This window comes from Sinocyclocheilus rhinocerous, unplaced genomic scaffold (genome assembly GCF_001515625.1).
Source record: "Sinocyclocheilus rhinocerous isolate Xijiao unplaced genomic scaffold, SAMN03320098_v1.1 scaffold2852, whole genome shotgun sequence".
In the NCBI taxonomy this organism is placed as follows: Eukaryota; Metazoa; Chordata; class Actinopteri; order Cypriniformes; family Cyprinidae; genus Sinocyclocheilus; species Sinocyclocheilus rhinocerous.
Genome location: NW_015646497.1, coordinates 47,953 through 61,565, shown reverse-complemented (window position 1 = coordinate 61,565; position 13,613 = coordinate 47,953). Strand labels below are relative to the sequence as shown.

Genomic DNA, 13,613 nt, shown 5'->3' with positions numbered 1-13,613 from the left:
GGAAGTGGAAGAGAGGCAAAAGAAAAAGGCTGGACACAGTCATTGAGAATGAATGGACAGGGGTGCAAAAATAGACGGGGAGGCCGAGGTCGTCCACGTGCTGTGAACACACTGACCTGTAGCACCATCGGTCTCTTTAAAGCCCACTCTAGGCCGCTCCACTCCGGGCCCTTTCATGTCTGTCACTGCAGGCTTCCCAGTACAAACACCGTCCCATCCACAACATTATTGTTATGGAAAGATGAAAGCCTTCCCAGAAAACGATACTTTATTATGCTTTCCCCTCTAATTCTATTATTATTTATTCTCTTTTCTTCTCCGAGTGAGACTCTTTCAAATGGGTCCAAGGTGGTTGAGATCGACAGGCTGGTACCACTTTAAACCTGGAGCTGTTTCAAGTCCATTCTTTAGGAGAGAGACGGCCGTGATGGAGGAATGCTTGAAGGCTCCATAAAACAAATCCAGATAAAGAATGCACTGCTGGGAGGAAAAGAACACGGAAAAAATAATGAAAGAGACAAATGAAAAGGGACAGAACCGAAATCACAAATCACGGACATATGTCCGAAGCGTTCGCAACGGATGTTTGCTTTGTCCTCGCAAGATTTCCACACAGATGCCACATATAACTTCATTTTGATCACCACTGTGAATAACCAATCACTGGTGAGATTCATTGGACATAAACTTACACCAGACACCGTTGGCTACATTTAGTTACTAGGTAGATACAACATGATAAAGCGACTTTTTGCCTGCTAGAAGCACGAGACATTTTTCCATCGCTTATTTCAGATGCACTGTTCTGGATAGCTCCACCCACAGCGACATTTGATCGATCAAGCATTTTGTCTTTTGAATATACTGTATATATATATACTATATATATGCAAAACTGTGTAAGATGGTCAGACTTGTTTTTAGATTATTTTTTTATTTTTTTAAACAAGAAATTTAAAACAATTTAATAGATCTATTTAATAATGAGTTAAAATGTATTTTCCAGCAGCCATTACTAAAGTCTTCAGTGCAACATGATCTTTCAGAAATCATTCTAATATGCTGATTTTATGCTTATTATAATCAAAAATATTTACCAATTTCATTTAAAAAAAAATTTTTTTTGTGGAGATCATGATATTTTTTCAGGACTGATGAATGGAAAGTTCAGCAGAAAATAATTTATTTGAAATAGAAATCTTTAGTAACATTATAAATGTCTTTATGGTCATTTTTGACCAACTTAATGCATGTTTGATGAATAAGAGTATTAATTTCTTTCAAATTCCAATGTTTGAATGGAAGTGCATTTTATTGTATTTATTTTAAATTTCAATTATCTAGATTTTTCAATGCATTAACTTACATATATTTTTTAAAGTTACACACACACACACACACACAAACAGTATATAGGCCTATATTACTTAAACAATACAAAAGCACTGATGCAAAACACTGAAGCAGGCTTCTGCATTGTGTCACTTTGTGCTGTATTTTGCTTTTAGTCAAGGCACCAAACTTAATGCTGGAAACTTAATGCACTTCACAGTCGAGATGCACCTGTTAAGACAGTGTTAAGCCAACCCAGTTCTTCATCACACCACAGATGCAGGAGGTCTGGGATTCACCTGTACTGATTGTGTGGATTATGGAGTTTAAATGTAATAGGTGCTGCAGACAGTCTGTCCCACTAATCAATCTGAAAACTAGACACTTCCACATCAACATCCCCACACACATCCCACGCCTGCAAATTAGAAAAATGCAGAACGCTCATCTTTGCCCATACAAGCTAATTTAACATCTTCGTGTTTCTATAAGGCCATTCATCACAACACATTAGGAGGAAAATCTCTCTCCACGAGTCTCGTGGGCTTATGAGCATTCTGTTATGTGTTGTAATGATTAATGTTTCCCTGCCTGAGGACAGCGCCTAGACAAAACACACAAAAAAGACGACACGAACATTATATTAGAATAACACCGGTATTTAGAGAGCATCTCCTCCAGACATGATAAATCCACCGGGGCCCTTTCATCAGGATCCAGGAGAGAGCTTCAGGTTTTAAAGCCTTCGTACATGTCTGGGCTAACACACGAGTCGAGCAACAAGTCTTCATCCAATTACTGAGTACCTGACATCAAGCAATACAAAAGCAGCTTCACCCACTTACCTGACTTGCACCTACACCCACAGCCCACAGTGACACCTTCTCTATTTGTGACATCTGCTGTCTGCTGCCCTACAATGGGCACGTCTGGGGCTCACGTGCAGGCTGTGCTCCAGCCAGGTAAACCATGCCAGTGTGGCTTAGATTAGCTCTACTTTACACACATCACATCTTAAGATAATCAGCTCTTGACTGTTGACTGAGCACGCTCTTAAAGTGACCACATCTGTGAGGATGTACATTCACGCAAAATACAAATAAAACGTATTTCTGTAAACCTGCAAGTCTGAATGTGGGTCTAAATTAACAGATATTTCTATGCGGTTTTCTTGTAGTCTAACTATAAATGAAAGGCGCAGGTCTCTGCTCTTTTGTAGACTTCAGGATTTAGGGCTCTGAAGTCTGAGGTAAATATCAGCAGCCTAAACAGATAAAGAGACTCGTTCCCTCGTCCTAAACTGATAAAGAGGTGGACATGTCTCTGTTTAGCATCAGACTCAAACCAGGAACATCTATCTAATCACTTATCTGATGAGCTCATATCCTTTCAGACACACACACACACACACACGTTTACCTACCTATATAAGTGAGGACATGGTATAGACTTCTATTGTTTTTGTGTAATCAAGTTAATTTAAATGACTGCAAACTAGTTTTGTTAAAAGTTGATACTAAAAATAAAAGATAATGATAGCAAAATATCAAAGGACATGTATCTGTGAGGTATTAAGGTCACAGAGCTGATGTAACAAATAATAATAACTTCCTAATTATTAATACCTGGGTTATTATTCGTGAAATACTTGCTACATGACACTGTGCAATTTGTTAATATGTCTTTTTTTAAATAAAATAAATGTGTGAATGTATTCGTTTTTGCTGTGGTATTGTAGTTGAATTAAAGAGTTGTGAAATTTTAATACTTAAATTTTATTGTGAAAATTATTTTTCAAATACAATCCTCTGTACGTTTTTGGATATTTTTGAGATTTAAAATCAATTTTGTATAGTACAACGAAACACTGACCCACACACACACACTGACCCAGTGCACTGCCCCCTGGTGGCAGGATTATGACCTGATGGCCGACAAACCCCAGACAGACACATGGGTTACAAGGACATAATGAGCCTAAATATCAGATAAGTTTGGGAGGAAGTGGAATGTCTGAAGATCAAGAGAGCTATTAAAAGCTACAGGTTACAGGATGCCGTCTGAACACGTGGGTCATGGGAGGATACAAGATCACATGACTGTAAGCTCAGAGATATCAAACCAAATGCGGCTTTTATTTTATACCACTAGCTGCAGAATATGCTTTTTAAAACAGAGATGTGAGGCCATAAAATCTCAGTGCTGAGGAAATACAAAAGAGAACAGAGATTTTCTCCAGAACAAAGAGCAGTGGCCACATGAAAGACCTACATCAAACTGTACTCTTATTCTTTACAGAGCTTTAGTGGGGCCTTTTATCCCAAGGCATGTCCAACTACACAGGGTCTTCACTGCCAGGTTGTGACCTTGCATTAGAGGCAGGGGGTTCAAAGAGAGTAGGCAAAAAAGGAGGGGGAAACAACCCAGAACACATGCACACAAAAAGCCCAATGTGGCGTTGGTGACCTGCATCAGCTTGCATGGCCTGTAGATGGCTGTCTAGTCAAAAATGCAGGATGTATCTTCTGAATGGTGGAGCTCCAGTCAAGCTGACATCTCCGAGCTTTGGGCGCTAGTCTCGTGTCCTTGTCACCACAGTGGATCATAACCTTCTTCTCACTTCTCTCCTGGTGCTCGTTTCCTCGCTAAGCGCAACTTCTGCCCGAGCGAGGGTGTCTGAGCGATCTATCAAGAGCAAATGACAATCTTTTTTGTCATTCACAGCCAGTGTTCTTGCATGCAAAAGGGCCTAAAGGAAGGCGAGCGCTCCCTGCTGCTTTCTCTCCTTGCCTCTTTTCCTTTCTCTCTCTCTCTCCGATCATCTCTTCTGGGCTGAACATCGGCGCCCCGGTGCAGGCAGTGTCACATCAAACAGTTTTGCCAGTGACAAGGGTGTTTAAAAAAAGCCTGGCTATTTACACATATAGGCTGCAGCTCCAGGTTCTCCACCAAGTATATATCTCCCACAAGATGCAGTTACTTGCCCAAAGTCATGGGGCCGTCCATCCGCCTCTGATTCTTTTTCTCCCTCTGTGGCTGTCAGGAGGGCCAGGTTCCTTCAGCACAGGTGCCCACACAGCTGCCTGACAGCATGGCTGCCGCTGCACCAGACGCACATGCAAACTGCAGAACACGCGCCTGCCACGCTCATAGCAGCGAGCAAAGCACCCGACCTACATCTGCTTGCAGACATTCCTAAAAACACTAGCCAGGCATCATATGGTAAAACTGAAGAAATGTCTTATACATTTAGTGCGATAATCCAATGATTTCATTAAATAAATATATAAAATAAATATATACACTTCACATTTCACAGTGAAATGCAGCACTGTGTTCATTTACACGTAAGCAGCTCAAAATGATTCTCAGAGTGGCTCGATTCGCAGTAAATACAGCAACACACCAGGGTTATTCCACTAAAACCATAAACAACACATTTTAGTAGGGGTGTCCCCGACTAAGGATTTACATACTCAAATCGGAATTTTCGAATCAAGCCGATAGTCGACTGATAGTCGAATCATATGTTTGTGGGCGGGGGCAAAATACATTACCAAGCCATAATTAGCCTCCTGACGTTATCATACAGGGAAAATGAGTAACGGACGCCTCGCAGATACAAAAATAATGTTTTATGTTTTGATTAAAAGATAGTTAACATTAAACGTCAGCGAAACCCTAAGAATGCACAACATTTTTTACAATAGTGCTCTCATTATAACGTTATGTATATGACAGTAGTTATTAATGTTCTGCATTTCTGTTTTGAGCTGCGCGCGCTGAAGATGACCAGTAGAATGAAGCAGCAGGTTTTTAATCAATGGGATTTAACTCATCATTTATCTCATATAGAATACGCTTCGTTATTTATAAAACATAACGTTAATATTACGACTTATAGGCTATCTGCACAAAATACCCCAAAATGCATATGAATGTGTCTGCGCGGCTCTGAATGAACTCCTTTTGTGGACGCGTTCTTCACGCAACAACGCGCAGAAACACGGCAACTAAACTCACAGCGTTTTAGTATAATAGTGTTCTCATTATAATGTTATGTATATGACAGTCCCAGTCATAGTTATTAATATTCTGCATTGTTGTTTGTCCTGCTCATAATCACCGTAGTACTACAATGAAGCGCTTGCCTTTACTGCAGCGCAACTCGACCAAATGCATCGTATACGAGATAAATTATAGGCTCCTCCTATCGAAGCATCAAATCTTCGACTATTCGGGGTCACCCCTACATTTTAGCAAACGTTTTTGTTACATGAAATAAAAACATTATCTGAAATAAAATATTGGCAATTTGCCAAGGAAAAATTTGTAACTTTCATTTAGTTTAACCTGTACTAAAATAAAATCTATATAGACATAAAAATAAACAATAAAAATGAACAAAATGCGACAAAATTACTAATACTTTAAAATTAAAAATAAAAATGCAAAATTAAAAATTAACACTTAATATTAACTATTAATAAAAACTTCAGTAATATATCAAATGACACTAATTCCCTATTTTCATGTGTACTGAGTTTGGGTCGCTTGTAACGTGAATTTGGGAACTCGTACGCCACCCATTCCACCACACTGGTACTAAGAAGCACTAATAAATCAGTAGTCAACTAATTTTGTTTAATATATACATTGAATAATAATCGCAACTACTATTATTATAGACGTATAGATACATAATCACAATATGATTTTTAAAAAAATCTCAATCTCTATTTCTTAATCAGGAAAATCACAATTAGATTTTTTTCCCTAAAGCCTTCAGCCCTACTTATGTCTAATCTTCAAATGTTTAGTGACTGAAAAACAAACATCCGCTGTCTTTTTCTAAACCTTTTCCTGCAGTTCAAGGGTTAACATGGTTCCCTCATCTTCTCAAAACAGCAAGTACACAAATCAAACACGGTTATAAATATTTGTACGTCCCCAGTCTGCTGCCATGTCTTATTTAGGGCTTTATGTCATAAAGCATGCCCTCGCTGCTCCAAAAAGAAGCGGATGTTATTCCATAAATATTTACATCTATACGTAAACTACACTGATCCATCAGCCGTGTTGCGTTTAAAAAAGTGATGAGCTGGTAAGAGGTAAATAGTTAAAGTATTTTTAGGTGAGTTGGGGGTTGTATTCCCTGCGGAGGGCCTGATGATGGGAAGCATTGTGTTCATTTTGTTTATCAAGCAGCTCTACGAGCCTCTAGTGGGGCTCGTCTGCTTACACAAGCAAAAGCTTTCAGAGGCATCTGCAGCTGCAAGCCCACTGTACAGGTACCCTGCAGACTGCATGCACAAACACACACACACACACAGCTGCCCCAGCAACCCTACGTGGCTCTGCAGGTGTATCTGTGCCACCGTGGCTATCAGTGCCCTTTATTCCCACGTCTAGGTCTTCGACATCTCTTGTCCAATCATGATGACTGATGGCTGGCCAAATGCCAGTCCACGCAAACCAGGTTTCCAACCATCCATATTTTTATGCAAATTTTAGGATATTGTAGTAAAAATGCTGGATGGAAACACAAATATGAGATTAAAATTTCCACTGAGCAACAAAAACATTTACCGGAAAAAATTCATAGAAAGATAAAAAAGTAATGGGACTTTATCTGTCTACATGAATCAATAACTAGGATTTAGTGGGATATTCCATAAAAATGCTGGATGGAAACACCAACATGAGCAGATAAAAGCAGGTAGAAAATGCAGATAAAATCACAAATTCCTTGATGCACATCAAAAAAAGTCACATGACTTTTCCTCAAGTCATATCATTCACTGTTGCTCTTAAGTCCATGTGTACATTGCATGTGATTTACATTTACTCCTAAGAAGAGAATGAACATACGTACAAGCGCAGCTAGAATTTTTCTAACCATGCATACTCTGCATACTCAACTTGCACAAGACGCCTTGAATTTTTCGCTTAGTTTGTCCACAAGGCTGCCATTGTTTCACAGTCAAAAAAAAAAGAGAAAAAAGAATGAGATGGAACAATAATAACAAATTATTGGTGATGCAACAACAATATATGTTTGCGTTGACGCCCGCATGTACAAAGGAGTTCAGTTTAAACGAGTACAAAATCATTTTTAATATTTCATTTTTTTAAGTCATTTTAATAGAGTCACATGAACGCGCAGCTGTGCACAGAGACGAACGGCCAAGGTCAGGATTTTTGTTAAATAATACATTAACTTTTGGTTTGTTTTTTCACCAAACCCTATTGTAAAGCCCCAAAACACCTGGAATACAAGACACGTGTCACATGGGACCATTTTGTCGTACTTTTTTTTTTTTTTTTTTTTTAAAGGCACGAGTGGGACATTTTTTGAAAATTCTCCTTTTGTGGTCCTAAAAAGAAAGAAGTGCATACGGCATTAAAACAACACAAGGGTGAGTAAATGATCACTTAATTTTCATTTTTGGGTGAACTATCCCTTTAATAAAACAGCCCTAGTGGTTTCCACAATTTTACATTTATATTTCGAGTCAATTTTCCTAAAATGTGATGATTTTGTGCTCTTGAACACACGGAATGGAAAAGCTGCTTTATTTACAAATTATTTGAACAATTTAAAATTTTTTTGCATACATTAGCAACTTAGATGGAAACATAGGTACTAACACACTCTCATCAGTTGTGAGTGGGATTTCAAAGAGAATCCATCCTTTCTTACAAGAGTAGAGTTCTATATTCCCGGTGTGCACCGTCACTGCTCTACCCTGTGCTGAATTGAGCTGCTTTGAGTTATGAATCACACAAGTGCACCTGCGGCCATGTGTTAAGTAGTGACAAATAAAAGCCCTATGTCCATTTACACAACAAAGAGATGTACCCCACGAGGCCACCAATCTCTCCTCAACCCCCTTACCACCCCACCTCTCCGTCTTTTTCTGTCTTAGCTTGTTTTTTCCTCTGGCATTAATAGCGAGAAGTATCTGGCTCCCCGTTTCCCCCGAGTCTCGTATCACCAGAGCGACTCCGTTCCAGACAAGCTACGACTCAAACCCAAATTTAAAGACAAAAAAAGTGCATTGCGCAACTTCTTATTCACGTCTCGCGGAAGAGTCGCGCTTGATTTCTCGCCTGTGCGCCATGCGATTATTGAGAGCTCACGAAGACTAATCCTGCTGCCACGCAGCCCTCAAAGGCCTCGTTTTGTTCTGCGGGAGGAATCCGAATCCTGCCGTATTAACGTGAGGGGGATCTCTGTGCTAAAGCCGCTGTATTCACGCATTCACTGCGACCAGCACTGCGGTTTGAGGGAGAATCTAAAAGGAGGCTTTCACTATCTGACCTCCGTTTTCCCACAATGACTATTCGAATGTGCGATTTATGCATACAGAAAGGTTGGGAGGGAGTTGGGTTAACGGAGGTCACAGGCGGAGTCAAGCTGAGCTCCACACTTCCTCCGAATCCTAATGTCTGGTGCTCCACTGGGATTATCGCCCATGGAAATTTTCCCCCAATTCCGCGTTATTAATCTCTGTCTGTCCTCCTGTTCTGGCTACATAATGACTAATTAAACATCAAAAGAGCTGTGGCGGGGATGCGGCATGACAGCTCGTGTCCCTGAGCCCTTGTTCCCGCGGGAAAGGGGAGGAGAGGGGGGCGAGCGCTGACAGGGCGGCCTCACAAATCAATCAAGCATCATTACCTCACACCTACGCCCGCCGCGTTCCAAATGGAGGATCCGCAAATACAACAGAGCTGATTTGAGAGGCAGGTTTGGCCTCCCGTGTGCACACGCCCGACATACGCACAGGTACACGCCGCCTCCGTGTCAGAGGACGACTTTGATAAGACGGAATTCAAAAACGTGTGCCGCCGTACCAACGGCTTTCATTAAATGTGTCTGTTTGTGCACTAGCATCTATTTTTAAAGCAAAGCGATGGCAGGAAGATGAAATGATGCTATACTCACAGATGTAGGCAGGCCAGGAGGGGGCTTGCGCATTTTCTTTGTTTGCAGAGGATCTGTGGAGAGAATACAAAAACAACTTTGAGACATTTGAGGGGAAAAAAGAATAAACAAGCATGCGGAGGCACTCAGTCAGATGTCTCTTTGATTACAGGTTTACAAAGACAAATATGAAAGCATCAGTGTGGCAGAAATCGAGGAATTCTTAAATGCAATGTAAAAAATAAAAGCTAATGCTGAAAAATGTATATTTCCAGTAGTGTCCATTATTATACATAACCATGGCATTATAGTCATGCTTCCTCATTGAGGGCATCAGACAGGCACTAACCCAGTGAAGCAGAGTCCTGAAGGGAGCGTCTTCGTGGATTGGAGCCAGTATAAGAGTAGAATGGAGTGGGCGACTTCCCAGAGGTGGTGACGGGCCCTGGGCTTGCCAGCCCCATGTCCGACCTCAGACTAGACTGTACAGAAAAAAATAAAAGAGTTCAGGGCCAAGAGCCAACATCATAATGCACAAAAAAGTGAATGTGTGTGCAAAAACATATTTTGAAATTAAATCAAAACAAAAATAAACTGAAATACAGAAAAACAAATAACAGAAAAGCAGATGACTGTTTTCACAATATGGTTGACAACCCATGAATGGCTGATATTAACATTCTATACTTTAATATTCTATACACTTATCAAATAAGTTACAAATAAAAACTAAAATCAATCATTTAAATACCAAAACTGAGTTTAGGCATCACAACATTATAATGTACAAAATGAAAAAAATTATATTTTGATATTTGCAAAAGATTACATACAAAGATTAGTGTTTGGAATTATTTGTTTCTAAAAAATATCTTTATATGACTGTTAGATGGCAAATGCAATTTAAAATGTTAAAAAGGTGAAACAAAAAATGCTCTTAGTTACGTATACAACATATATGCCACTACTGAATTTGGAAAAAATAAATCTATAAAATCTTATGAAAAAATCTTATGTCAGCATCCCTAACTGTGATATAAGATATAAAATGACATGGTGTCAAGCCTAAAGTTTTGATGTAAAACATTAAAGAATTAAAAAAAAATTGGAAACAAAGAAAAGATATAAAATAATGAAATTCATGTACATTTTTTTCAATTCAACCGAAGTGTTACACCGATAATATCGGTAATAAAAAAAGTTCATTCTGAATAAGAAAATGCTAAATACAAGCCTTTAATGTAACGGCTTTTGAACTGTCAGTTTAAAAGTAAAAAATGTTAAAAAAATAAAATGAGCATCACCCAGATTAAAATATAAAATATGATGTGATGTATGACTACTTCAGATACTGTGTGACCCCTGAATGAAGGTTTTGTGCTTCACAGAAGGACACAATCAGAACTCGTTATGGGAAAAAAAAAAACGTTGAGAGTTTTTCTGCTCTTTCCTCTCTTTACTGAACACAATTGTGCAGTTATTGATGTGAGAGTGCCAGCAGCTCAGTGAAGTCCAAGGAGAAATCGATCCAATCAGTCTGACCTAGCGATTCCCTCCCCTTCTGCTCCCGGTGAACTGCTATTGATCAGGCCTGATCACGGCCCCAGGGCATATCCACACGCAGCCAGGGACACATCCTCACTTAAAGGAGCAGCAGGCTCAGGGGCCGGCTCAAGCCTCATTAAACCATCTGTCTGATCTTAGGAGCTGTCAGCTCCCCTGTAAAAAACTGTGCCGGCTTAACTTGATAAAACACCCGGTATAGAGCCCATGAAGTCGACAGGGCCTCTAGACTGTCGACGGAGAGCCAATTATGTGAGGAGAGAAGAGAGACAGTGGCCCCAAACCCGTGTCTGATGACTGGGAGATTAGCGTAGGCTTCAGGTTTTGTAAATGGTTTTCCCAGAGGCTATCGCACCCTTGACCAACATCCACTCCGTCGCTCATCCCAGCAAACTGGGTTAAGAGGCCAATTAGAGAAGAAGCCCAATTAGCCTAATCGTCTGCTGAGTTAAAGAGTAGTGTGGGGAGGGGGATGAAAGAGTGACTGAGAATAGAAAGAATCAGGTAACAGGACTCATACTGAGAGACCCAGCATGCATTAGAGAGCGGCTTTTGACTACTGTACCTCACCTCTTAACACAACACAAACTAAAATCACACAAAATATTAATAAAGAACCATGATTACACGTTATAAGTATAATTATGGTTGTAAATTTGACTAATCTTTTGTGTGATTTTAGTTTGTATCATATTTATCTCATAAATAATTTGTATATTTAAAATAACATTACATTTTTGAGTGTCTTGTATTGTATTTTATAATTATAATTATTATGTATTTATTACAATATATTAAATGTTATTTTATAGGTTATTTATAAATACAAATTATCTTTCAAACAATTAATTATAATTAAATAAATTATAAATACGCAACTCAAACAGACATCTCAGCCTCTGCCATCGCAGTAAACGAAGACAGACCACGTAAACTTCATCTCCAGAGCTACTCTGAGATTCTCTTCACCAGCTTTACACCATTTATTTGAGAAGGACTACTGTCAAATATTACATCAAGATGGCGCCGCAAATGGCAGCCAGGACGCTGAGCTCCGCGATTCTTCTATTGTTTTTGTTTGTTTGTTCTGTGTTTTGTCATTCTTCTTCTATAAGTTTTACCAGAGACGAACTCCTTAACATTAAGCAGCACATCCCAGACAATATTTTTTTGGTTTTTGATTATTCTGACGTTTTGTTGGACATTCTAGTAGGAGGTACAGCTGTGTTGTTCAAACGCGCGTGCAGACACAGTAGAGGGAAATGCGCCGGCGCCCTGGTGAAGCTCCGCGCGCGCGGCTTTCGGACTGCGCTCCCAAGCATTCATCTTGCGAATGTCCGTTCCCTTCCTAACAAAACGGATGAACTTCTTCTCCTCACCCACACCAACAAGGACTTTTCAAACTCTGCTGCACTGTGCTTCACTGAAACCTGGTTGAGTGAAGCCAATCCGGACAACGCGCTTCATCTGCCGGGCTACCAGCTGTTCAGAGCGGATCGCATTGCGGAATTAACGGGGAAAACCAGAGGTGGTGGATTGTGTGTCTACATCAACGAAAGTTGGTGTTCAGATGTAACAACGCTGAAAAAGGAATGCTGTCCTAATTTAGAGGCACTCATCATAAACTGTAAACCTTTCTACTCGCCGCGGGAGTTTTCCTCTTTCATTCTCGTGAATGTGTACGTGCCTTCTATTTCTGTATATAGTACATTATTTAATTTTTCTTTTTTTATTATATTAGTGTTATATTACATCCCTACTGTGTTATTCCTATGTATGTCTGCACTATGTTTGTACTTTCTTCTACACTGGAAGCTCCTGTCATCAAGTCAAATTCCTTGTGTGTGTAAACATACTTGGTAATAAAGTTCTTATGATTCTGATTCTGATTCTGATATACAATGTAACTCAGATCTTCACAACAAACCAAATATACCTCTCGAAGTAATAATAATATTATTAATATTCATATAATAATTAATATTATCATTGTTTTCAATTAATTGTTATATTTTCTTTTGATTACACTTCAGAAGATTGATTAAAATGTTAAGGTTTTATCAATTAATTTCATTAGACACCATCTTTGATGATAGGTTTGTATTAAATCATATAACAAAATAAAATGGATTATTTTTAGGGGGAAAACAAAACTGATTTCATAGGGCCCTAAATTAAATGGTAGCTTACTCTGTGGAGTTTAATTGTGAACAAACAATTTATGTTATATTCATTGTCAAGGTCTGACAAACATGTGAAAAGCTCTTCCTTCCCCATTAATGGTAAATTAATATCATGATAAATATTGATATTGTATGATAGAAAAAAATATTGGAATAATATTTTTGGCCATATCGCTTATCCCTGGTATACAGGAAAATAAATTCAATATCAAAGTCAAATAGAAGTCATAATCAAAGCGCTTGTCGAGGCTTACAGAAGAAAGCACTTAAAAATAGCTACTCCTCCTTGAATTCAGCCGATTAAAACAAGGGCCATCAGATCGTGTGAAAATCAGGTTGGCTTCTCCTTTACTGCAGGAGGAATGAGGGGGGGAAAGTGACAGGCTGTCAGGGAGGTGGCATCATTGACATTGACATGGCAAAGCAGACTGACTAGTGTTGCCTTTGTTCAATGATATGAAATCCTCACAGCAATATTATCTTCTTACTTTTAGCCGCGATGCAAAAGCAAGACAGGAAAGCGCCGGGGTCAGATGAAAGACCGATAGAATACTAATTTAACATTCGGGAGAGAGTGATTTCAGGGAGATTTGCTGAGGTTTATT

General features: G+C 39.2%; 1 protein-coding gene across 3 annotated transcripts in view; it reads right to left on the bottom strand.

Annotated features, from left to right (window-relative positions):
* Positions 1 to 13,613, bottom strand: part of LOC107707905 (transcription factor 12-like) — an 87,293-nt gene that overhangs the window by 28,462 nt on the left and 45,218 nt on the right. For all 3 annotated transcript variants that reach the window (XM_016512016.1, XM_016512018.1, XM_016512017.1), the window contains exons 4-5: positions 9,612 to 9,744; positions 9,284 to 9,336 (exon numbers count right to left, since the gene is read on the bottom strand). In XM_016512016.1, the coding sequence (XP_016367502.1) occupies positions 9,284 to 9,336; positions 9,612 to 9,744 (186 nt within the window). The remainder of the gene's footprint in view (positions 1 to 9,283; positions 9,337 to 9,611; positions 9,745 to 13,613) is intronic.